This window comes from Cryptomeria japonica, chromosome 5, assembly GCF_030272615.1.
Source record: "Cryptomeria japonica chromosome 5, Sugi_1.0, whole genome shotgun sequence".
NCBI classification, from domain to species: domain Eukaryota; kingdom Viridiplantae; phylum Streptophyta; class Pinopsida; order Cupressales; family Cupressaceae; genus Cryptomeria; species Cryptomeria japonica.
The window spans coordinates 334856222-334880185 of record NC_081409.1 but is presented as its reverse complement, the minus strand read 5'-3'; the positions used below and the strand labels follow the sequence as shown (position 1 = coordinate 334880185).

The 23964-nt window shown below is 33.8% G+C and overlaps 1 protein-coding gene across 4 annotated transcripts; it reads left to right on the top strand.

Annotated features, from left to right (window-relative positions):
* The first annotated feature begins 483 nt into the window (after positions 1 to 483).
* Positions 484 to 6366, top strand: LOC131051241 (uncharacterized). Of its 4 annotated transcripts, XM_057985658.2 has the most exons (3): positions 484 to 1050; positions 1184 to 1246; positions 2447 to 6366. In XM_057985658.2, exons 2-3 carry the CDS (start codon positions 1209 to 1211, stop codon positions 5250 to 5252), a joined length of 2844 nt encoding a protein of 947 aa, XP_057841641.1. In that variant the 5' UTR covers positions 484 to 1050; positions 1184 to 1208; the 3' UTR covers positions 5253 to 6366. The 4 variants fall into 4 exon arrangements, with proteins under 4 accessions (XP_057841641.1, XP_057841640.1, XP_057841643.1 ...); XM_057985657.2 differs by having other exon boundaries at positions 485 to 1246; XM_057985660.2 differs by having other exon boundaries at positions 495 to 1246; positions 1743 to 6366.
* The last annotated feature ends 17598 nt before the right edge of the window (positions 6367 to 23964 follow it).

The window sequence follows — 23964 nt, the reverse complement described above, 5'->3', positions numbered from 1 at the left end:
AAAATTGAGAATACAACATGAATTTCAATTAATTAATATAATCAAATATACATCAAGAATGTTGAATAAGCAATAAAAAATCATCAAAACAACACACAAATATTAAAGAATACAAATAATTTTTCTATTCCTACTAAACTATAAAAAAAATCTTATTTTACAAACAAAACAACCTAATTATACTATTTTATTTTATTTAAAAAACAAAAAACTATTTCATTTTACTATTATTATTTTAAATCATCTATGAGAGCTTACATTAGAAGCAAAACAAGCCATAGTTATACAAGACAAGCGTATGACATAGTCAAAGTTATGTCAGGCTTACACTCGTGAGTTGCTTAACAGATGAGCATCCTTACCCTTCCTTAAATTTAAGCAAAAGAATTAATATAAATTGTTTATAAATAATAACCATTGAAATTTTCTTTCTGGTTGTAGATCTGATTTGCAGGCATTATAAAATATAAATTGACCTTTAATTAGTGGACGTCATGGATGAACGAGGTGCATAACATTAAGAGAGTAATTGTTATCATTTTTCTGTTTGAAAAAACCACAAATTCAAGTGAGGCCAAAAGGAAGAAGTTTTTTTGGAACATTCTTAAACCATTTTAGTAATCTTTCGGCCTCTCATTTTGGCAATATGCAGCTGCACTTATCCCATAAAAAATTTCATTACTTGTTATATTTCTATCATTATCAATTGGGCAATATATTCAGGCATCTAGCCATCAAATTTTTTATGTTCAGCCCCATAATTGGGGTCAACTCATAGGCCTGCATTGAATGGCTTTTTAAATGCAAATTGCAACAGAACATGTTGCATGAATCCAGAATTGAGAAAAACGAGTTCTTACTGTGCAGAATTGAAGGATTTTGGTTACGGGTAGAAGGAATTTCATACATACAATGCTTGCCGGCCACTAGACGTTTACTTGGGTCAATTATATATTGTCTTTGTACGATTCTGTTTGTCGTGATGTATGATTACCCAACTTTTGGACGTCATACTCCACAGGCCGGGTATCTACCAGTTTTGAATAAATGGTACCCAAGGGATATAATGGTTGGATCAAAATTGCTTGAATTTCGTGTTGTCTGATTCATTGCTGCAGTGTTTTCCGAGGGAAGTGGTGGATTTTGATAATCTTGCTTGGTATTTTGTTTATGCTGTTATCAGAGGAGGACAGATTTGGAGGCAGAGTATGGGCCCCCATCAGCAGATAGACTGTGGGCATAACAGGTTAGTGAAATTCTGCGCTCTAATGCAAATTTTTCTTACAAATTGAATAGGTGGGTACTCTGAAATCCATGGTTGGTTTCGAGATTGCAGTTTCAAAAGGCCATTTTGGTTTGTTTTGAGTCGTTGGGTAGATATTTGTTCATAAATTCTTTGTGAAAGACAGGATTAGTCATCAGATGAACAGGCATTAGTAGGGTTGTTAAGGGAAAACAATGCTATTCAAATGAAAGGTTAGATCAAATTCATGCATTTGAAAGGTTAGATTAAGTTTATGGACTTGAAAAGCTGGGGGAAACATGCAAAAACCTACTCTTGTAGAGTGGAAAATCTCAATTTCTATGGGACCCTTGAAGAAACAGGGATCATATTTGTATAGCTGTTGAATTTTGCCGATTTGCAACTTGGGTTCCTAATTGCGATTATCTTGGTCGCTTAACTTGGCAGCATGTTCATTTTCCATGGTGCCAATGACATGTCTGTTGAAATTTTTGGACAGACCCTGCTGATGATCTGCTCTACCACTGAGCGACTTGCCTATTTCATGAGGAGACTTTCAGGTTTTTTCTTGAAGTGTGGCGTGCAATTTCCAACACCCACAACGAATTCACACTCAGGCTGAGGTTTTTGCCAAACACTGGTCATTTTTCTTATGCCATGGTGAAAATTTTGATCAGCTAGAATTTTGACCTGGGAAATACTTTCAACTGGTAAGTTTCTGACATTGAGCTACTTGCCTATTTCGTGGTGAGACTTTGAGGTTCTGTACAGAAGTGTGGATTGCAACTTTCAACAGCTTCAATCAATCAGTTAATGTTTTTTCTGTAGCGTGGAACAACTTACTGGAAGTGTTTCCAATACCCTATAGCACTAAAATAGTTAACATATTGGCCAAAAGATAGAATATTAATAAGGTTATACCAGACCAGTGTGGGATTGGATATCATGTTGCTTGTGTGAAGTCTAATGTCCTTGTAACAATGTAAAGCCAAGGGGTTTATGCCAGTGGACAGGTTGTTATATGGAAAAGCGTCACAGTTTTGCAATATTTGACCCATCTTATGGGATACTGGGAAAACGTATTTCAAGGGCTACATAATTTCTTACTTTGCAGATGGGCCCCGGAGCCCTTCTCACATAAAGGAAAACTTAATTCCTGGGGAAGGACAGTTGATGATCATCCATGCATTGCGGTATGTGCAGGTTTTTGGCTTGCTTTGCTGGAGGTGAAGAACACAAGAGGAGCTCTGACGAAGGGTGTGCATGTGGCGTTCTATCTGGATCGAAGAACAAGGAGGATTATACTAATGTTGTGCACAGAGATTTTGTGAATTCTACTTTGACATTCCTAAGAAATACCAAATTTACTAATCATGAAGCTCTCCCTTCTCTACACGATGCATATGCAAAATTCATAGAAGTGTATCCTAAGTATGAGGAGTCTCGGCTTGCAGATGATATTAGAGGTGGAGAATATAACCACTTAAAGAGGAATGATCATGTTTGCATGGATTACTTCGGCATGGGATTGTTTTCTCACCTTCAGCAGGAGTTGGAATTGGCCACCTCTTCCTTCAACATCTCCTATACTAAAGCAAATCTCTCTTCCCAAGCTCGCTATGGAGCCCCAGAAAAAGGAAGTCTGGAAGATGAAATCAAGAATAGGATTTTTAGTTTTATGAATATAATGGAGAGCAACTACAGCTTGGTATTCACTTCGAACAGAGGATCAGCATTCAAGATCTTAGCAGAGTCATATCCATTTAATATCAACAAAAGACTTTTGACTGTGTATGATTATGAGAGTGAGGGTTTAAATTTAATGATCGAAACCTCCAAGCAAAAGGGAGCTAAAGTCATGTCAGCCTACTTCAAATGGCCTTCCTTGAGAATCTGTTCTGCAGAGTTGCGAAAAATGTTGGTAGAAAAGAAGAAAAGGAAAAATGCCAGTGCAAAGGGGTTGTTTGTATTTCCTGTACAATCTAAGCTTACAGGAGCAAAGTATTCATATCAATGGATGAACAAAGCTCAGGAGAAAGGTTGGCATGTCCTATTGGATGCATGCGCGTTGGGTTCCAAAGATATGGACTCCCTTGGACTCTCACTTTTTCAGCCAGATTTCATTATCAGTTCCTTCTTCAAGGTTTACGGAACAGATCCAACAGGATTTGGATGCCTGTTTGTGAAGAAATCTAGTGTTCATGTGTTGGACAATTCCGCTGTAACAGCTGGGGTTGGGATGGTAAATATAATGCCAATAAAAAGAATTCCCTTGCCTGTTTCTTCCAGAGAGGGAGAGGAAGAAATTCAAGAGGTCCATGAGAAATATGTTGAATCTGAAGCATCCTCATTGGACCACCATAAGCTTGTTACCGTAAGCTCCTTTTCTGGTCCAGTTTCTATTCTTCAGACAGCAAAAAGAAAAGAGATTTTGGAACATGAGGAGTCCGAGAGTGACCATTATCAAACCAGTGGCACAGAGTCAGCAATGGAGACTGAACCTGGTGTTGAAATGAGAAAATCCAAACATCATCGCCCTCGGAGATCTTTTGACAGCATAAGTTTGGTATTGTCAGATGAAGAATATACAGGGGACGATGATAGCAGACACCAGAAATTAAGAGAGCAAAAGAGTTCTAGTGTTCAAGAAATTAAAAAATTGGAAGAGGTAGAAGAGTGGCAGAAGCAAAGTGATGTTGTCTCTGAACAAGAAAAAATCTATCCCAAGCACCCAATTGAATCTTCAGAACTACAAGAGAGAGAGACAAGAAAATTAAGAGAAGAAGCGAGTTCAAGTGTCCAAGAAATTGAAGAACTGGAAGACAAGGAAGAGTGGCAGAAGCAAAGTGATATTATTTCAGAACAAGGAAAAATGCATGTCAAGTACCCAGTTGAATCTTTAGAATCAAGAGAAGAGAGAGAGGAAAGAGAACTAAAAGATAAAGGAAGCTCTACCGTCCAAGAACTTGAAGGATTGGAAGACACGGAAGAGTGGCAAAAGCATAGTGCTATTGTCTCTGAACAAGAAAAAACGCATCCCAAGTACCTATATGAATCTTCAGAGTCACCAGAAGAGAGGGATACATGGAAATTAAGAGAGCGGGGAAGTTCTAGTGTTCAAGAAATTGAAGAATTAGAGGAGGAAGAGTGGCAAAGGCAAAGTGCTATTGTTACTGAACAAGGAGAAATACAACCTAAGTACCTACCTGAAACTTCAGATGTACCCGGTGAAGTGTTGACAACTAGTAGGATGACATCTTGGTCTCCTGGAGAGACCTCACAAACAGCCATTAATACTCCAATTGATTACAAACCAGCGAGAAAAATGGCACTTGCTGAGATATTTGAAAAGGACCAAGAGAACTCTTTTGATGAAAGCACCCCTACTGAAGATAAGAAATCGAGTATAGAAAGTGAGAGTGTAAATAGCAGCGAGGAACCGAGTAGAGATCCTCTAATCAACTGCAGAAGCCTTGATCATGCAGATTGTTTGGGTTTGATTACAATTAACAACAGGTTAAGGTATCTTATCAATTGGCTTGTCAGTGCCCTAATGCAACTTCGCCATCCTAGTTCCGAGAAAGGCCTCCGCTTGGTGAAAATATATGGACCAAAAATAAAATTTGAGAGGGGAGCTGCTGTTGCCTTCAACCTGTATGACTGGAAGGGAGAATTGGTCGATCCCCTTCTTGTGCAGAGACTAGCAGATCGAAGCGATATCTCAGTTAGCTGCGGTTTTCTTTGTAATTTCTACTTTCCAGATAAACATGCAGATAAGGTTACTCTTCTACAGCCAAAACATAGTAATGGGCAAGGTACAGATGAACAGAGAGATAAAGGGGACAAAATTGTAGGATTAGCAGCTGTGACTGCGTCACTAAGCTTTTTGAGCAACTTTGAAGATGTCTACAGGTTATGGGTTTTCATTGCAAAGTTTCTAGATGCAGATTTTGTTGTGAAAGAGATATGGAGATATCGATCTCTGAATCAGCAGACAGTTGAAATCTGACCAGAAAAGTCATGTGAAGATGGCCTATATATGGATCACTGTTTGGAATGTTCTTAAGTTGACCTGATCGTTTATGGACTTTTCTGCGAATCAGAATTAATCAGGATATTGGAGTTTTTCTATGAAGATAGCTTTTGATTTAAGAAGAGATCCTATTGAATTGGAAATGCAGGTCCCCTTCTGATGAGATAGATCTCAAATTGTATAGTCTACAGTACTTTTGGTCTACTGCCAATTAGGAGAAACATTTTTCTAGACATTCCTTTGTTTGATTCTTGATATAGCAATCCATTCCACACTAATGTGATTATTTTTCAAATTATGGTAAGAGATGCAATGGAAGAGTTCAGTTGGCAGGATTTTTCAAGATGGTTGGTCAACTTGATATTACCAGAAGGGATATAGATGGTCAGGTTTCTTAAACTGATCAAGCTAAGCACAATACTAGAGGCTATACCAGCAGATAACGAGAATTCCAGAAAGCTGAAGACCACGTAATGAGTCTAAGAATGGATCAGGTGTCTCTCTTATAAGCTGTGCCTGTATAAGAGACTAGAACACTGGCTTAATAAAGTGTTTTCAGATTCAAATCACAGCTAAGTGTGGATATTATTATAATTTTTTACTATCTGAGATTTTGGGTGGTCTGGCTTCCATAGCCAAGCATTGATAGAAGGCATTTTTTAAAACCTATTTCAATAAAAGCCTACCAGAGGGTAGACAAGTTCCATTTTCAGGCTTGCCAAGTTCAATTGTATTTTTTCATTGGGACTATTCAATCAGAGGTTTTTATATATGTTGGCCCACTGCAATTAAAGACAACATTAGAACAGACTTTTTGATCCCAAACTGATTTCATTAGCAGTTCAAGTCTTACAAAAATCCACAAGACTTCAATTGCCTCCAAACACAAGGTTCGCTCTGCTTCAGCATGACTTAAGATTTTTCTCTTGTAATAGTTTTGTGTCATTCATCTTCTGTTTCCCTTGCACATTTCGTCTCCATATCCTCTTCTCTGGTGTATTATTTTCTTGTTTCCCAAATCCAAGCACAATTTTCAAAGTAAATAGTAAATTGATTTGTGTACATGGTTAATATAATCATCTTTTGTGTTTCTCTCATTCCAATATTAATGAATTGATTGATACTATAAAATTTGATTTTATTTACTTTTTTAGATATTAAATGTCAAAATAGAATTTATCTATTTGAACTCTTTAGAGACTGGTAAGATGATTGTTTTTATTGGTACTACTGAAGTCACAGGATCTCCATTTAACAGAACAAAGGCTCAAATCCGCAAGTACATTGGATCAGTGAAGGTACAAGCTTGTGATCACAATGACTTAACAGAAGTTTGAACCTTGATAGTCACAACAACACCACCACCACTTAACCAACACGCTATGAAAAAACCCCAATTTACAAATTAAATCTTATTTTAACTGTTATGTCCATTTAAAAAACAAAATAAAATTCAAAAATCTTTTTCAATGTGTTAATTCCTTAATGTTGACGTTGATGTCTTGAAACACCTTATCAACAATCATTGGAAGGAGGGGATTACAGGGAGGGAAAATAATGCCAAGGAAATGGAAATCTTTGATTAGTTCTCTGCAGTGCGTGTAAATGAAACACAGAGGGACAGAGAATTACAGAAAAGGGTTACTTATCATCCTCGCTTTAAAAAGGAATTGAATGAGAACTAATGTGTGTGAAAGGGAGCACCGTGACAAATAAGGAATGCCATTGAATATGAGCGACAAAGCCCACTAGCACTGATATATTTAATTAAACACGAAATTTATCATAGAATATGAATATATAGCATAAAATTGGCATTTGCCCATTGAATAATAGAATACTTATAAGAAAATACACAGAGTAACTCTACTCAGTAGTAAAAATTAATATTTTTTATGTAAATAAAATTGGCTGGCACCAATTCATATAGAACATTTACCGATGAAGTCTATTCAGTAGTTTGAAATATTCACAAATGTGCATGTGCACATATCAATAATTTAAATGCAGCATTCAACTGGACAGTAACATGAACAATCTAAAGATGTGTTAAATTATTGTGTTTGTCTTTTTATTTTTTGTTTTTATTTCATTTTGTTTTGTTTTGATTTTTAAAAAGAATCAACAGATTAGTCCAACAATCTGAAACATTGCTCATTACAGGACAGGACGAGATAGCATGTAATTAACCCTCGTCTATACTGCGGGCAAATCAGAAATCAAACCCATGACTGACTATGTTATTCACTTGAAAAGCTAATCTGATTATTTGTGGTAACAGCTGTGAAAAGATTTTCAAGAGCTCTAGTTTTGATCCCTTAAAACTAATAATTTGCTATTCAGTTTAATAAGCTAGTGATAATTTTGACCCCAAATTCTACTCGAATACAAATTACTAAAATTTGAAAAAAAATGAAAAAAAAATTGAATTTCGATAATTTCCTTTTTCACTTGTGCCAGCACCATCTGAGTGCTCCTGAATTGTTGTCTGATCAAGCTGCTCCATAATATCATTCAATAATAATCACATTAGACCATTGCAACTTTTGGACAGCCACTTATTTTGATTAAGGAAAAAGTAGTTACCAATCAACAATAACCTAGTATATAACACCCTATCATGTAAAATTTAGGAATCAATCCCGTGATTGACTCAATCATCTTTTTTGCTACATACCACTTTATTTGACATCAATTTATCTCAGATTAACACGTTGACCGCTTGACCATCATTGTGATTAGAACAAAAACCTCTCTTTCTGGAGATGTATTTCTCACACGCAAACAAATGTCCAGCAGAACATTACTTCTCTAAGTACAACTTTTTCCACAAACATAACCTACTTTTTGGAAAGAAGTGCTCACCTAGAGTCCTATTACATCTCAAACTTAGCACCCATCATTGTCAGTCATCCTCATCACAGCCCACCAGTATTTCATCGAAGAGCATCTATATAATCATTGTACTGCAAAGTAGTTCGGTTTACCAATTCACGGATACTAACTTTATGCAGTGCAGCTACAGTAGCTGTTATAATTAATTTTATATATCTATAGATTTGATTTGATGATTTGATTTGTTAGTTATTGTTCTGACTTCTGACTAATATTTTTATGTTTACAAGAATCAAAAAGTATATATTTCAAAGTATCCTCCAATACCTACTTAAAGATACTCAATGACTATTTCCTTAGACTTGCCAATATTTATGCACAAATGTAACAGAGGTGGTGCACAAATTGACCAATTATAATCCAAAAATCCTAAAAAGTAGGCCGCTATTAGTACATGTGAAATTTATTAATGAACTTTTAGCTATCAGTTTTTGATTTCTTTAAACTTGATAATTGAAAGATTGGGTGCACAATAAATAATAGATTATTGAAACTACAACGATTATTGATACTCTTCCCCTAAAATTAATTAAAATATATAAACTATAATATATTTAGATAATAATTTAAATTTAATATACAATTTATGCACATTTGATCATATGAATTGATTAGTTCAAAACCCAATAAGGAAGATTAGACTGTCTCTTGACTCTTTGACTCTCTATTCCTAAATACAATGATTGATACAGTACTTTATGAACGATTACAGTTCAGCCTTTTTCAGCTGCAACACTGCCTCATACACCATTTCCAATATAAATAAATGAATTTGAACCTCAAATACTCTCCCATTTAGAGTATGTAAGAAACTAGCAATTGCACCTTGGTGTGCAATGGGTACGCCGAATAAGCATAGAAGGACAATTGGAGTAAATTTTGAATTTTTTGTGTAGTAGCTTCACATCAATTATGCATCAATCTAAACACAATTAAAAAATTCTTTGAATTAGGAATATAATCAAGCTCAATTACCAACAAGAGCATGTTATGTTTGCAACAAGGAGAGAGGACAAATGGGGAAGAGATAGAGGGTTAAAGAGGGATATAGAGAGAATGAGAAGGAGAGATAAAACAAAGAGACGTAGAGGTGGAAGAGATAAGTATAATGAGAGGGAGAGAGAGAGGGAGAGATGGAAAGAGATGGATCGTGCTAGGAAGTGATATAAAGAGAGGAGTAGAGGGATATGGAGAGATAGAGAGAGGCAAAACATATAGGTATAGAGGTATAGGAAGAGGGAGAGAGTGAGACATATCTAGAAATAGAGGGGTAGAGAGAGATATAGAGGGAGAGGTAAGGTAGATTGATGTAGGAAGATAGAGAGGGAGAGGGAGAGGGAGTGATAAAGAGACAAAGATATGAGGAAATAAAAGAAGAGAGAGAGAGAGAGAGAGAGAGAGAGAGAGAGAGAGAGAGAGAGAGAGAGAGAGAGGGTAGGGAAGGAGGGAGGGAGGAAGATACGGGAAAAGGAGGTAGGGAGAGATAAGAGGCTTGGAGAGGGAGAGATAAATAAGTAGAGGATGTCCAAAGATAATATGGACAGTGAGAAAGGGAGAGAGACACATAGGGATAGAGGAGAAGAAGAAAAGGAGGGTGGATAGAGGGAGAGAGATAAATATAGAGAGAGGGTGTGTGAAATGGAGAGGGAGATATACACAGAGATATATAGATAGAGAAAGAGGGACCTCAATGAATAAAGAAGAAGAGAGGGGGTGATATATAGAGGGATATATAGAGAGATATAAAAGGTCTCAATTAAGAATTAATAGGGTTAAATACACTATGCATCTATTTATAAGGATTTTAAAAAGACAAAAATAAAATCTTTGAATCAAGGAGACGATAAGGATCCATTACTAATAACCTAATGTTATGTTTGCAATAAGGAGAGAGAGAGAGAGGGGGGGTAAGGAGGTATAGATATAGAGGAAGATATAAATAGAGAGGAAGAGGGAGAGGGATATGGAGAGGACAGGGAGAGATCAAGAGAGAGGGATATATATACAAATGAAAGAGATAAATATATAGAGAGGGAGATAATGCAAGAGGGAGAGGTAGAAAGATATATAGAGCTAGAGAGGGTGAGATATATAGAGGTAGAGAGATATGGAGAGATAATGAAGTAGATATAGAGGGAGAGATGGAACAATAAATATGGAGACATGGAGAGGTAAGTAGATAATAGATATAGAGGTCTAGGAAGAGAGATAGAGTGAGAGAATGAGATGGACACAAATAGAGAGAGAGAGAGAGAGAGAGAGAGAGAGAGAGAGAGAGAGAGATGATGAGACAAAGTGATAGAGATATAGATATATAAGACGATTCAGAGAGAGGGAGAAGGGAAGAGATATCTAGAGATAGACAAATAGAGAGAAGTAGAGATAGAAAAATAGAAACATGAAGAGGAATAGGGGGAGATAAAGAGAGAAAGGTATAGAGATTTATGGAAAGAGAAAGGAGAGAGAGAGAGAGAGAGAGAGAGAGAGAGAGAGAGAGAGAGAGAGTAGGAGAGATGAAGTGAATAAGGGAAAGAGAAAACATATGAGGGATTGAAACATAAAATATTTGCAACTACAATATTTGCCATACCATTCATAGTTGTACTAATTGGTAAGTTAGATTTTGTAGAAAGAGAGTGCCAACAGATGAAGATACTTGCAAATTGCATAGGATGTGTCATTTTTCATTAAATATGTATGAAGCTACAAAATGGTTTGACTCTGTTGCAATTGATCTTGTTATCTTCTTTTTCACTTCTCTTATTTGTACTTGTTTCTCACCTTTGGAAGTCTTAAATTACACCATGCTATGTTATTTGTACTTGTTTTTCTTTAGTTTCACATACAACCTTATGAGAATGAAGATACTATTTTGATGATGTAAGCTTTATTACTATGAAGATACCATTAAACGTGTTCTCGAATAGTGATACATTATGAGTTCAAGTACTCTTAAGACCCATACAACCTCATATTGTTCTAATAACTTTTAAGTGTTGATAGTCACATTTTAAAAAAATTTAACATTAGTTTTGTTTTTCTATTCAATAATCATATTAAATTCAATTTAATCTAATTTATTCTATTATATCTCTATATTATACAAATTTAACTATTAACTAAGAAACTCTTATTTTTATATTTACAACATATTATTAAATTTATAAATAGTCCAAGGGGTTGAGCTTAACTGGTTAAAACATTCGGTTCTCATTGTGGAGACCCAAGTTCAATTCCTAGTAGGGACATCTAAAGTGGAATTCAAAGTTGTGACTCTTGGCCTTCAATAGGATGGGGAAAGACTTGGGGCCCCCTACTGTGTCCCCACTGGTTCATAGCTCCAATCAAAAGCTATTCAGGCTTTGGCCAATTACCGATCAAAAAAAAAAAAAAAAATTTATAAATAAATAATTACAAAATAATATTAAATTAATTTATTATTTATTATATAATATTAAATTTATAGCTTAAATTTATTTCTATAATCTATTCAAATATCATATTAAATTAAATTTAATTTAATTTAATTTAATCTAATTTAATTAAGTCGAGAGGCTTCTACAATGGCAGCAAATTTATGCATCAACATTTGAGGGTTTTCAATAATTTTGACGGTCATTTGGTTTTCAATTATTTAAGGCTTAAAATAATAATTAATTAATATAGAATGTAAAATAATTGATAGATTAATAGATTTGGTTTTCAAAACAGTTACGAGATAGTTTCACTCCATTCAATAATTAAAAGTTGGAAAAACAGTAATGCACCATTCTTTGAATTGCAAGCAAAAGTAATTTCCAGATAGAGAAGCGATCAATTGTGCAGTTTCAACGTGAAATAGAGGTATTTGATATTGTTTTACAGATTTCATACTATTTTCATATTGTAGGTTTGTTGAAACGATTTTATATATATATATATATATATATATATATATATATATATATATATATATATATATATATATTGTTTCCAGGTTTGTTGAAATTGCAGTTTGAAGGTTTTTCAACTTAGAATTTCAAAGGATCTCATTGTATAGGCAAGAAGGATACTGGATCTTTACATCTACTTGTAGAATCCTCTACAATTTAGTTTTTTGGTTTATGTGATTGAGAATATGTTGTATATGAACACAATATATATGTGGGCAATATAGATTTATTTGGAAGATTATGTTGTTTTTACATAGGATAACAAGCTATAATCTTTGGAAAAGAAAAAAATCGTCGATCATTTCAAACTCTGTGTGGAGATTTCATTGAGAGGAAGGAAATTCTCTGTTTTAGGTATATTTAAGTTGACATTAGAAGGTTGGTTTATGGTATAAAGATTTCATTAGAAGGTTTTAGTTATAATGAGTAGTTTTAAAGAAGTTTAATCTACTTAAGAATGATAAAAAGAAAAAGTAAGATTTATTAAAAAATGAAAAATGGATATCTTATTTTCAATGCTTCATTTTAATTAATAATGTTTTCCAATGATATGCAGTGCAATGCATGGTGAATCCAAATTAACCACCTATTTAATATGAAAGTAGATTTTTATGTTATTATTGTATGAATAACTAATACAAATTTGTTGGTAGAGGAGGGTTGATCTGGATTGGGGTTGTAGAGGGATTCTTTAGCATTTATTCATGTGTGAATTATTCTTCTCATGATTGCGAGTGACTGGTATATGAATTATAGATTTGTGCATTTGCCTATTGTAATCATCACTTTCAAAATATTTAAGGTTTTTATATAATGTTTTGCATTTTATATTTTTGTATATTGTTTTCATTATCTTTATGAATAGATTCTTTTCAATTTTAATAAACTCATTTGAATTGCAGCAATGAGGAGATCAATGCATTGGAGAGGCTTCTATTTTACAACATGCAAAAAGAAAAGTTAGAATAAAAATGTTTAAAAATGTTTCTTATATGTCTAAATTAATTTCTTTTCTTTTTCAATGTTAGAATAAAAGCTTACTCTAATTGAAAGTTATATAAAGGTTAAACTCTTACTGTCATGGTTAGGGTTAGAATAAAGGTTATGAGTAAGATAATTTTAATGATAAGAAACTTTTAACTATTTTAAAATGTCTATATTTTAATTATAATAAATTTTGAAGCTATTTTAAAATGTATTTATTTCATTACAACAAAGTTTCATGGTAATTATTTCATAAAAAAATTCAAATAAGGAAAAACAATATTCATAAGAAAAGTACATAATATTAAAGACTTTTGTAATATTTTATAAAAAATGACAATAAGTGTTATGAATGCATTATCCTACAATAGTTACCTATTTATAGCCTTAAGTTAACACTAAACTCTAATTAACTATAACCTTAACCCCTAAACCTAATCTCTCTAATTAAATGAAAACCCTAACCTAATCTTAAAGTTAACTCTAATCATATAGTTTTTAAATTTTTTAAAATATATCATAAAAGTTTAAACCCTTAATTAATTTTTTGGATTGATTACCATTAGGGTTTGATAAACATTCAAAAGCATACTCTAATCATTTAAATTTATATAAGTTTTAGTTTTAAATTTATTCTAAAACTAATTGTTGATTCATTTAACAACATTTAAAAATAAATTTATTTTAATTTTAAAATTTGAATTGATTTTCATGCAAAAACAAAAAGGGTAGAATAGAAATTTTGTTAATATATTTAGATTAATTTCTTTTCTTTTTTCAATTTCACAACTAAAAGCATAATCTAACAATTTAATATCAATTAACTTTTACTAATGCCTATAGAGTATAAGTTTAACTTTTATTTTAAAATATATAAATAATTTACATATTACATAAATAAGTATAAGAAAAAAATAGAAATATCAAATTACTATTGATGATACTCATTTATTCTTAATCTAATATATTTATTAATAAAGTATATTTTGATACAACCTTTGTTAATTTTATTATTATTCAAATAATTTTTAAATGTTTTATTGATGTTTCAAATTATTTTATAAAGGTTAAACCCTTAATTAAGTATTTGATTTTATTAACATTAGGGTTTGATAAGAATTCAACTAAAGATTAAAATAAGGAAACAAAATATTCATAAGAAAAGTACATAATAATAAAGATTCTTTTAATATTTTATAAAAAATTATTATAAGTGTTATGAATACATTATCCTACAATAGTTACCTATTATCTTATATAAGGATATAAACCATAACAATGATATAAACCATAAACATAATCCTAATGCTAACCCTAACCCTATGATATAAACCCTAACCTTTCACATAATCCTAAACATAACCCTAAATCCTAAGCATAACCATAATCTTAATCCTATCCCTAACCTTAACCCTAACCATGATATAAATCCAAACCCTAACCATTAGCCTAACCCCAACAATGATGTAAACCCTAACTACAATCCTAACCCTAACCCTTAAAGCTATAACTCTAAGCCTCTAATATAAACCTTAAATCCTTAACCCCACTCCTAATGTTGTGATATAAACCCTAACCCTAAACACAAAACTAACCATAATCGTAAATCCTAATCCTGGCCCTAATTATAATCCCATGATATAAATACAAACTATAACCATAACAATAAATATAAACCCTAACCCTAGACATAATCCTAAATGTAACCCTAAATCCTAAGCCTAACCATAATCTTAACCCTTTCCCTAACCTTAATCCTAACCATGATATAAATCTAAGCCCTAACCATTAGCCTAACCTTAGCAATGATGTAAACCCTAACTATAATCCTAACCCTAACCCTTAACCCTAACTCTAACCTTCTAATATAAACCCTAACCCTAACATTGTGATATAAACTATACCCCTAAACAAAAAATTAACCATAATCATAAATCCTAATCCTAACCCTAATCCTAAGCCCATGATATAAACCCTAACCCTAGAAATAATCATAATAGTAACATTAAATCCTGACCCTAACCATAATCGTAACACTAACCGTAACTATAACCTTAAACCCTAAATCCAAAACCTAACCATTAACCTAACCCTAATAATGATGTAAACCCTTACTGCAATTCTAACCCTAACCATTAACCTAACCCTAAAAGTGATGCAAACCATAACCATTAGCCAAACCCTAACCCTAGCCATGTTGTAAATCCAAAATGTACCCATTAACTTAACCCTAACAATGATATAAACCATAAACATAATCCTAATCCTAACCCTAACCCTAACCCTATGATATAAACCCTAACCTTTCACATAACCCTAAATCCTAAGCATAACCATAATCTTAACCCTATCCCTAACCTTAACCCTAACCATGATATAAATCCAAACCCTAACCATTAGCCTAACCACAACAATGATGTAAACCCTAGCTACCATCCTAACCCTAACCCTTAAAACTATAACTCTAAGCCTCTAATATAAACCTTAAACCCTTAACCCCACTCCTAATGTTGTGATATAAACCCTAACCCTAAACACAAAACTAACCATAATCGTAAATCCTAATCCTAATCCTAATTATAATCCCATGATATAAAGCCTAACCCTAGAAATAATCATAACAATAACACTAAATACTAATCTTAACAACAATTGTAAACCTAACCTTAACCTGAACCCTAAATCCAAAACCTAACCATTAACCTAACCCTAATGATGATGTAAACATGTACTGCAATCCTAATCCTAACCATTAACCTAACCCTAAAAGTGATACAAACCATAAATATAAATCCAAACCATAACCATAACAATAAATATAAACCCTAACCCTAGACACAATCCTAAATGTAACCCTAAATCCTAAGCCTAACAATAATCTTAACCATTTCCCTAACCTTAATCCTAACCATGATATAAATCTAAACCCTAACTATTAGCCTAACCTTAACAATGTTGTAAACCCTAACCCTTAACCCTAACTCTAACCCTCTAATATAAACCCTAACCCTGACATTGTGATATAAACCGTACCCCTAAACATAAAATTAACCATAATCATAAATCCTAATCCTAACCCTGATCCTAAGCCCATGATATAAACCCTAACCCTAGAAATAATCATAACAGTAACATTAAATCCTAGCCCTAACAATAATTGTAACCCTAATCCTAACTCTAACCTTAAACCCTAAATCCAAAACCTAATCATTAACCTAACCCTAATAATGATATAAACCCTTACTACAATCCTAACCCTAAAAGTGATGCAAACCATGACCATTAGCCGGACCCTAACCCTAACCATGTTGTAAATCCAAAGTGTACCCATTAACTTAACCCTAACAATGATATAAACCATAAACATAATCCTAATCCTAACCGTAACCCTATGATATAAAAGCTAACCTTGGACATAATCCTAAACATAACCCTAAATCATAAGCATAACCTCAATCTTAACCCTAACCCTACCCTTAACCCTAACCATGATGTAAATGCAAACCCTAACCATTAACCCAACCCTAAAAGTGATGCAAAACACAACTATAACCCTAACCCTAACCCCTAACCCTAAGTCTAACCCTATTATATAAACCCTAGCCCTACACATAATCCTAAGCATAACCATAAATCATATGCCTAAACATAATCTTGACCCTGACCCTAACCCTAACCATTAACGTAAACCTAAGAATGATGTAATATCTATCTATAATCCTAACCCTAACCCTTAACCCTATGATATAAACCCTAACCATAGACATAACCCTAGCCATAATTTTAAATATTAATCCTTTGAACCACAATCATAAACTTAACTATAACCCTAACCTTGATGCTAATCCTAACCCTAACGTTGTGATATAAACCCTAACCCTAAATGTAAAACTAACCATAATCATAAATCCTAATCATAACCCTAATCTTAATCCCATGATATAAACCCTAGACCTAGAAATAATCATAACAATAATACTAAATCCTAAGCCTAACCATTAACCTAACTCTAACAATGATATAAACCCTTACTACAACCATAACCCTAACCATTAACCTAACCCTAAAAGTCATACAAACCATAACTATAACCCTAACCCTGACCCTTAACCATGAGTATAACCCTATGATATACATCCTAACCCTACACATAATCCTAACCATAACCATAAATCCTAAGCCTAAACACAATCTTAACCCTAACCCTAATCCTGACTCTAACCATTAACCTAACCCTAACAATGATGTAAAATCTATTTATAATCCTAACCCTAACCCTATTCCTATGATATAAATCCTAACCCTAGACATAACCCTAACCATAATTATAAATGTTAAGCCTAACCACAATCTTAAACTTAACCATAACCCTAACCATTGTGCTAACCCTCACCCTAACACGGTGATGTATAAACTGTAACCCTAAACATAAAACTAACCATAAATGTAAATCCTAATCCTAACCACAATCTTAACCCTAACCCTAATCATGATGTAAATCCAAACCCTAACCATTAAACTCGCCCTAACAATGATGTAAACCCTACCTATAATCCTAACCCTAACCCATGACCATAACCACCCTAGCCCTATGATATAAAGGTCCTAACCCTACATATAATCTTAACCATAACCCTAAATCCTAAGCCTAACCACAATTTTAACATTAATTGTAACACTAAACTTGATGTAAATCCAAACCCTAACCATTAACCTAACCCTAAAAATGATGTAAACCCTAACTATAATCCTAAACCTAATCCTTAACCCTAACCCTAACCGCAATCATAACCCTAACGTTATGATATAAACTCTAATCATAGAGATAATCCTAACCATATAGCTAAAAATTAAGCCTAACTAGAACTTTAACCCTAACCATTAACCTAACCATAATAATGATGTAAACCCTAACTATAATCCTAACTCTAACCCTAACCCTAGACATAATCCTCACCATAATGATAAATCCAAAGCCTAACCACAATCTTAACCCTATCCCTAATCCTAATCATGAAGTAAATCCAAACCCTAATCATTAACCTAGCCCTAACAATGATGTAAACCCTAACTATAATCCTAACCCTAATCATAGCCCTATGATATAAACCATAACCCTACACATAATCCTAACCTTAACCCATAACCATAACCGCCCTAGCCCTATGATATAAAGGTCCTAACCCTACATATAATCTTAACCATAACCCTAAATCCTAAGCCTAACCATAATTTTAACATTAATCGTAACACTAAACATGATGTAAATCCAAGCCCTAACCATTAACCTAACCCTAAAAATGATGTAAACCCAAACTATAATCCTAAACTTAATCCTTAACCCTAACCCTAACTGCAATCATAACCCTAACCTTATGATATAAACTCTAATCATAGAGATAATCTTAGCCATATACCTAAAAATTAAGCCTAACTAGAACCTTAACCCTAACCATTAACCTAACCATACCAACGATGTAAATCCTAACTATAACCTTAACCCTAGACATAATCCTCACCATAATGATAAATCCAAAGCCTAACCACAATCTTAACCCTATCCCTAATCCTAATCATGAAGTAAATCCAAACCCTAATCATTAACCTAACCCTAACAATGATGTAAACCCTAACTATAATCCTAACCCTAATCAAAGCCCTATGATATAAACCATAACGCTACACATAATCTAACCATAACCTAAATCCTAGCCTAATCATAATCTTAATGCTAACCGTAACACTAAACATGATGTAAATCCAAACCCTGACCATTAACCTAACCTCAACAATGATGTAAACCCTAACTACAACCATAACCCTAACCCTAATAGCAAGACAAAATGAACCCTATTCCTTATTGAATTACGCCTACTATTTTAAACTAAATCAAATCCTAACCCTAATAGTAAACCATAATGAACCCTAATCCTTATTGAATTAGGCCTACTATTTTGATTCCAATCCTAACTATAATTATAAATCTAGAATTGAACCAAATGGAATCCTAAATCTAACACTGTACCAATACAAAATATACAACTATACAACAATATATAATTTGAAATTAATTTATGTCACGTCTTTCAATTCATGTTGCGACTGCTACTAGCTTATATATATTTAATAATATATATAGAATAAGCTGAGAGATATTCTTCTCGAGGCGCCTATTGCCATTTAATGTTGATAAATTAATAAAAAAATAGGCGCCTCTAGAAGGATATCTCTCGGCTTATTCTATATATATTATTAAATATATATAAGCTAGTTTATTCTATTTTTTTTATTATATCTCTATATTATATATATTAAATTATTAACTAAAATAACTATTGATGCCCTCCTAAATGGCAAAATGTTAGTTCTTGATCAAACAACACAAAACACACAAGACGTTAGAGTTAGTCAATCAAAAATCAAACACATGAAAGCATTCCAAAGGAGACACTAAAAACATGCTAATGAATCTAACTAAAGAAGTAAGACAACGAGATATCTCCAACTATCTCTTAACATGATATTAGCTCCTTTCTCCCTTGTTCCTCTCCTCTCCAAGTTCCAAAATAATGTAGCTCTCAGCAGCTTTTTGCACTATGGATGCTTATGGAGGATTGAGATTGTAGTATAGCTCCAAACATGAAATGAAAAGCTATTTTATGCTAAAATGATGTATTTTAACCAAAAAGACAAGATTTAGTTATGCTATGCTAAATGCTCTCTAAAATGTCTATAGCTTAGATGCATACAAGTTTTCAGGATCTGGATTATGAAGGAATGGGCTCTATTTATAGGAAAAATGGAGCAATGGATGGCCAAGATTGAAAGGTTTAATCAAGGGTCAAGCTTGAAAGTTGGGGATCCATGTGCACAATTTGCACCAATGAAATGGTGACGAGTGTCAACATAAGATTGGGTTGAGAGAAGAGGTTGGAGGCATTAAATGCCTGAGGAGACCTCATGGTTATCTAGAAGGTAAGGGTCAAGCCTAAATTAGGATTACCCACTGGATTAGGAGTTAATGCAAGGATAAACCTTTGTGCAAATGATTAAGAGATAATCATGGTCAAAGCATTAAAGGCTTGATGAGACCCTTGGGTTGGGTAGAGGTTGAGTCAAAACAAATGTTTTAACCATGTGGGAGGGTTTGAGGTAACCATTAATGGTTATTGGAGACTTTGGGGATTAAGTGGTTGAAGGTTGAAAGCCTTCAATGGTTATCAAAGGCTTTGAGCCATTTAGTGGTTGAAGGTTGGAAGCTTTCAAAGGTTATCCAAGACTTTGAGACATTTAGTGGTTGAAGGTTGAAAGCCTTTAATGGTTATCAAAGACTTTTAGGCTTTGAGAAGTGACTCCATTTTGCTTAGGAATGTGACAATAATTAGGGGATGGATTAGGCTAATTAGGAAGGGGTTAGAAGAATCTAGAAGGGGATTAGATTTTGCAAGTGGATTTGGTGGGTGAGGGAAAATAGGATTTTATTTAAAATAAAAATTCATTTATTTCAATAAATGTGTGCAAGTTGTATTTGGATAAATATTCAAATAAATATTAATTTATTTAAATGAAAAAAAGGAAGATAAAGCATTAAAATGCTTGAAGACTTTGAGGGGAACCATTAAAGGCTTGAAGACTTTAAGGAAAACCATTAAAGTCTTAAGAAGACTATAGAAGGAAGCCATCAAGTTTGAAGACTTTAAAGCCATCAAGTTTGAATACTTTAAGGGAAACCATTAAAGGTTTCAAGTGGGTGAGGATAAATAGGATTTTAAATAAATAATTTATTTAAAATAGTTGTGCAACTTGCTTTTGTAGGAAAATACAAGTGGGTGGAGGATAAAGGTGATTTAAATAAATTATTTATTTAAAATAATTGTGCAACTTGCTTTTGTAGGAAAATACAAGTGGGTGGAGGATAAAGGTGATTTAAATAAATGATTTATTTATTTAAATGTGAGAGGTGGGATTTTGGGGGATTTAAATAAATATTAATTTATTTAAATGTGAGAGAAGATTTAATTAAACAAATATGATTTATTTATTTAATTAATGGTCTGAATTTGGTTAAGTGAATTAAATCAAATAAATTGAATAATTTATTTAATTAATAGGAGAAGAGGGTTAAGATGAATTAATTAAATATTAATTTAATTAATTATTAATTGATGGTTAAATAATCAAATAAATACTAAGTATTCATTTAATTAAGTGGACAGATTTATGTGACTACATTTGCCCCTCTTCGAGACGGTGCAGTTTATCGCGTCGTTTCAAAGAAAGAAAAATAGGTGTGAAGAAATGCCCCATAAAATGTAAATTTAATGGGTGGTATGCCCCCTCGAGGGATGGGCCGAATTTTTTTTGAAAAATCGGGCGATCTCTCGAAAAAGAATGAAAAGCGGAGGGGAGGTAGAATAGAAGAAATTAGAACTAATGATGAAAGAATGGGAGAAAATGGAGTGAATATGAAGAAACAACAAGCCAATGAGTACCCTGAGGTCATGCAAGAGATACATAGCAGATGTAGTGTGGGGTTTGGATTGATGCTATACAATTGATCAAAATTGGTTAGACAATCTGGTGCAATCGGTTTAATTGCCCCGGTCAAGTCAAAGCGTGACAGTTGATGTCAGTTGGTCGCTTGGAGATGATAAAGTCTGAGTAAGTGAATCAAAGTGACCTGATGTGACTTAGACAATTGATGTAATTGCCCGATGAAGTCAAGGTATATGAAGCAAAATACTCGTTGAGACGTAGACAATTGATGTAATTGTCTGTTAGATTGTGTTTGATTGGTTGATCAATTGATAGTGTGTGCGTGTGATGGATGGGTGTGGGGAATCATGGCAACCCCGTTGAGACTAGGTCATTGTGATAAATGCCTGATGTAGTCTAGGTTTGCCATAATCGATTACCTGTTGAGACCCGAAGACACTTGATCAGAGTATCTGTTGATAGTCTAGGTGTGCGTGAGTCGATGTATCTGTGCAGACAGAGTAACTTGCTTGGCTTATTGGATGACTTAGCATAGGAAACACAATCCCTCCTATTTAGAAATGGATAGTGATGAACGTGGCTTGATTGGGTTGATTGAGAAACGATGTAGGGTATGTGATGTTGATTTATCGAGATGGGGAGGGTGAGGGGGGATTTGATGTTAGATAGAAGTGGAGGACCTATGACTCATTCCTATGGAAGAAGAGGAAAATAGAGTATGCATTATTATGACTATGTATGAATGATATGCAGCTATTTATGAATGTATTGATGGGTGGAATGCAACGAAATGCAATATATACAGATGAGATGAGATGACGATCCATAGTCCTCTATTTTCATCATTGAGCTTTAAAATGTTGGAAGAGAATACAAGCATCTTAACACAATGATTCAAGATGACCTGAGTATTCCTTACATGGATTTTTTATAGCAAGTTAATACAAATGACTTGATATAAGGGTCAAGTCGACCAGAGTATTGCTTGCGGAACAGACAAGGATTATCTCCTTTCATGCATGACTTGGATCGTCCTCCTTGATCTTAGGCTGATCATATCCTGAGACAAGTGCATACCGTACTAAGAGATAAAAACCTTTATCCAGTTTGGATGAGGTAGGAGGAACCAAAGGAAGAGCATTGCACCTGCAAACAAACAATATATACATAAAGAATAAAGAATAAGGATCCTTGGTAATGGTTCATGCCCATATGGTCGAGGTATACGCTGTAGTCAGCAAGTCGTAGTGATCGATGACTGTATTTTGCATAAGATCACGTAGCTTGGTGAACTTCCCACATAGACACCATTAGTACATGCCCCAGAACTTCATCGGAAGTAATGTGCAAACGATACAAAACAATGCGAAAAGATTCCGATACAGATAAACAAACGATTGTACTCACAAATCAACCAAGTATTTGATAGCCTAACAGAATTTTCTTGTCAAAGAAAATGTCATCTTGTCTTTGTTTTTGGTAAGGAAGGATGCATCCTTGTTTTAAAGACAGTTTGGATAGTTGATGTTGATTTGTTTTGGTCGAGTGATAAGTGGTCATTTGTGTGAGTATTTTGTCAATGTTTGTTTTGTATCTGATCGGATGAATATGTACAAGGTGTTGTCATGTTTTTGTGTGATTTTTCAATGGTTTTGTCGATGTTTTTGGATTTTGTGAATCATTTTTTGAATGTTTTTGGTATTTTTGAGAGTCATTTTTGAATGTTTTTGGTTTTTTTTTTTTTTTTGATGATTGCCTGAATGAAGAGCGTAATGACATATAAGACAATGTAGAATCCACTTCCATCACGAGGGTAAGGGTATTGCCCCCAGTTTGTAGACTTGACTATGAAAAGGTGGGATGCTAGACGAATGGAGTATTTTCTTAATTGCAGATCAAATAACAAGCCATGGTTTGGATGGATGGATGTGTGTGTGCATGAATGTGATCGCAACGAGCCTGAAAGATACTGGAGCCATTGCCTTTACGAGTGGCGCCTGTTTGCTAGGTTTTTACCATCGCACTTACCCAAGGTGCCACCGGAGTGGTTGTTCACCGTTTGGATGCATGATTTTTTTCTTTACTTTTTTTTGAATGTTTTTGTATTTTCTTCAGGACATTTTCTGAATGTTTTTTTTGGTATTTTTCTGATATGTAGGGGAGCCTGATGCTCTGTACACCTTAGGTATAAAACCGTTTGAGGTGCATGCTGTTGATTGGATCTGCGAGTGGTTCTCCATCTGATGTAGCCAACTGATATGCCCCAGACCCGAATACAGCAGTGACAACATATGGGCCCAGCCAGTTTGATTCAAACTTGCCTTGATGTTCTCTGTTTGGTTGGTTGCGAGGATTTTCTCGAAGAACAAGATCACCTACCT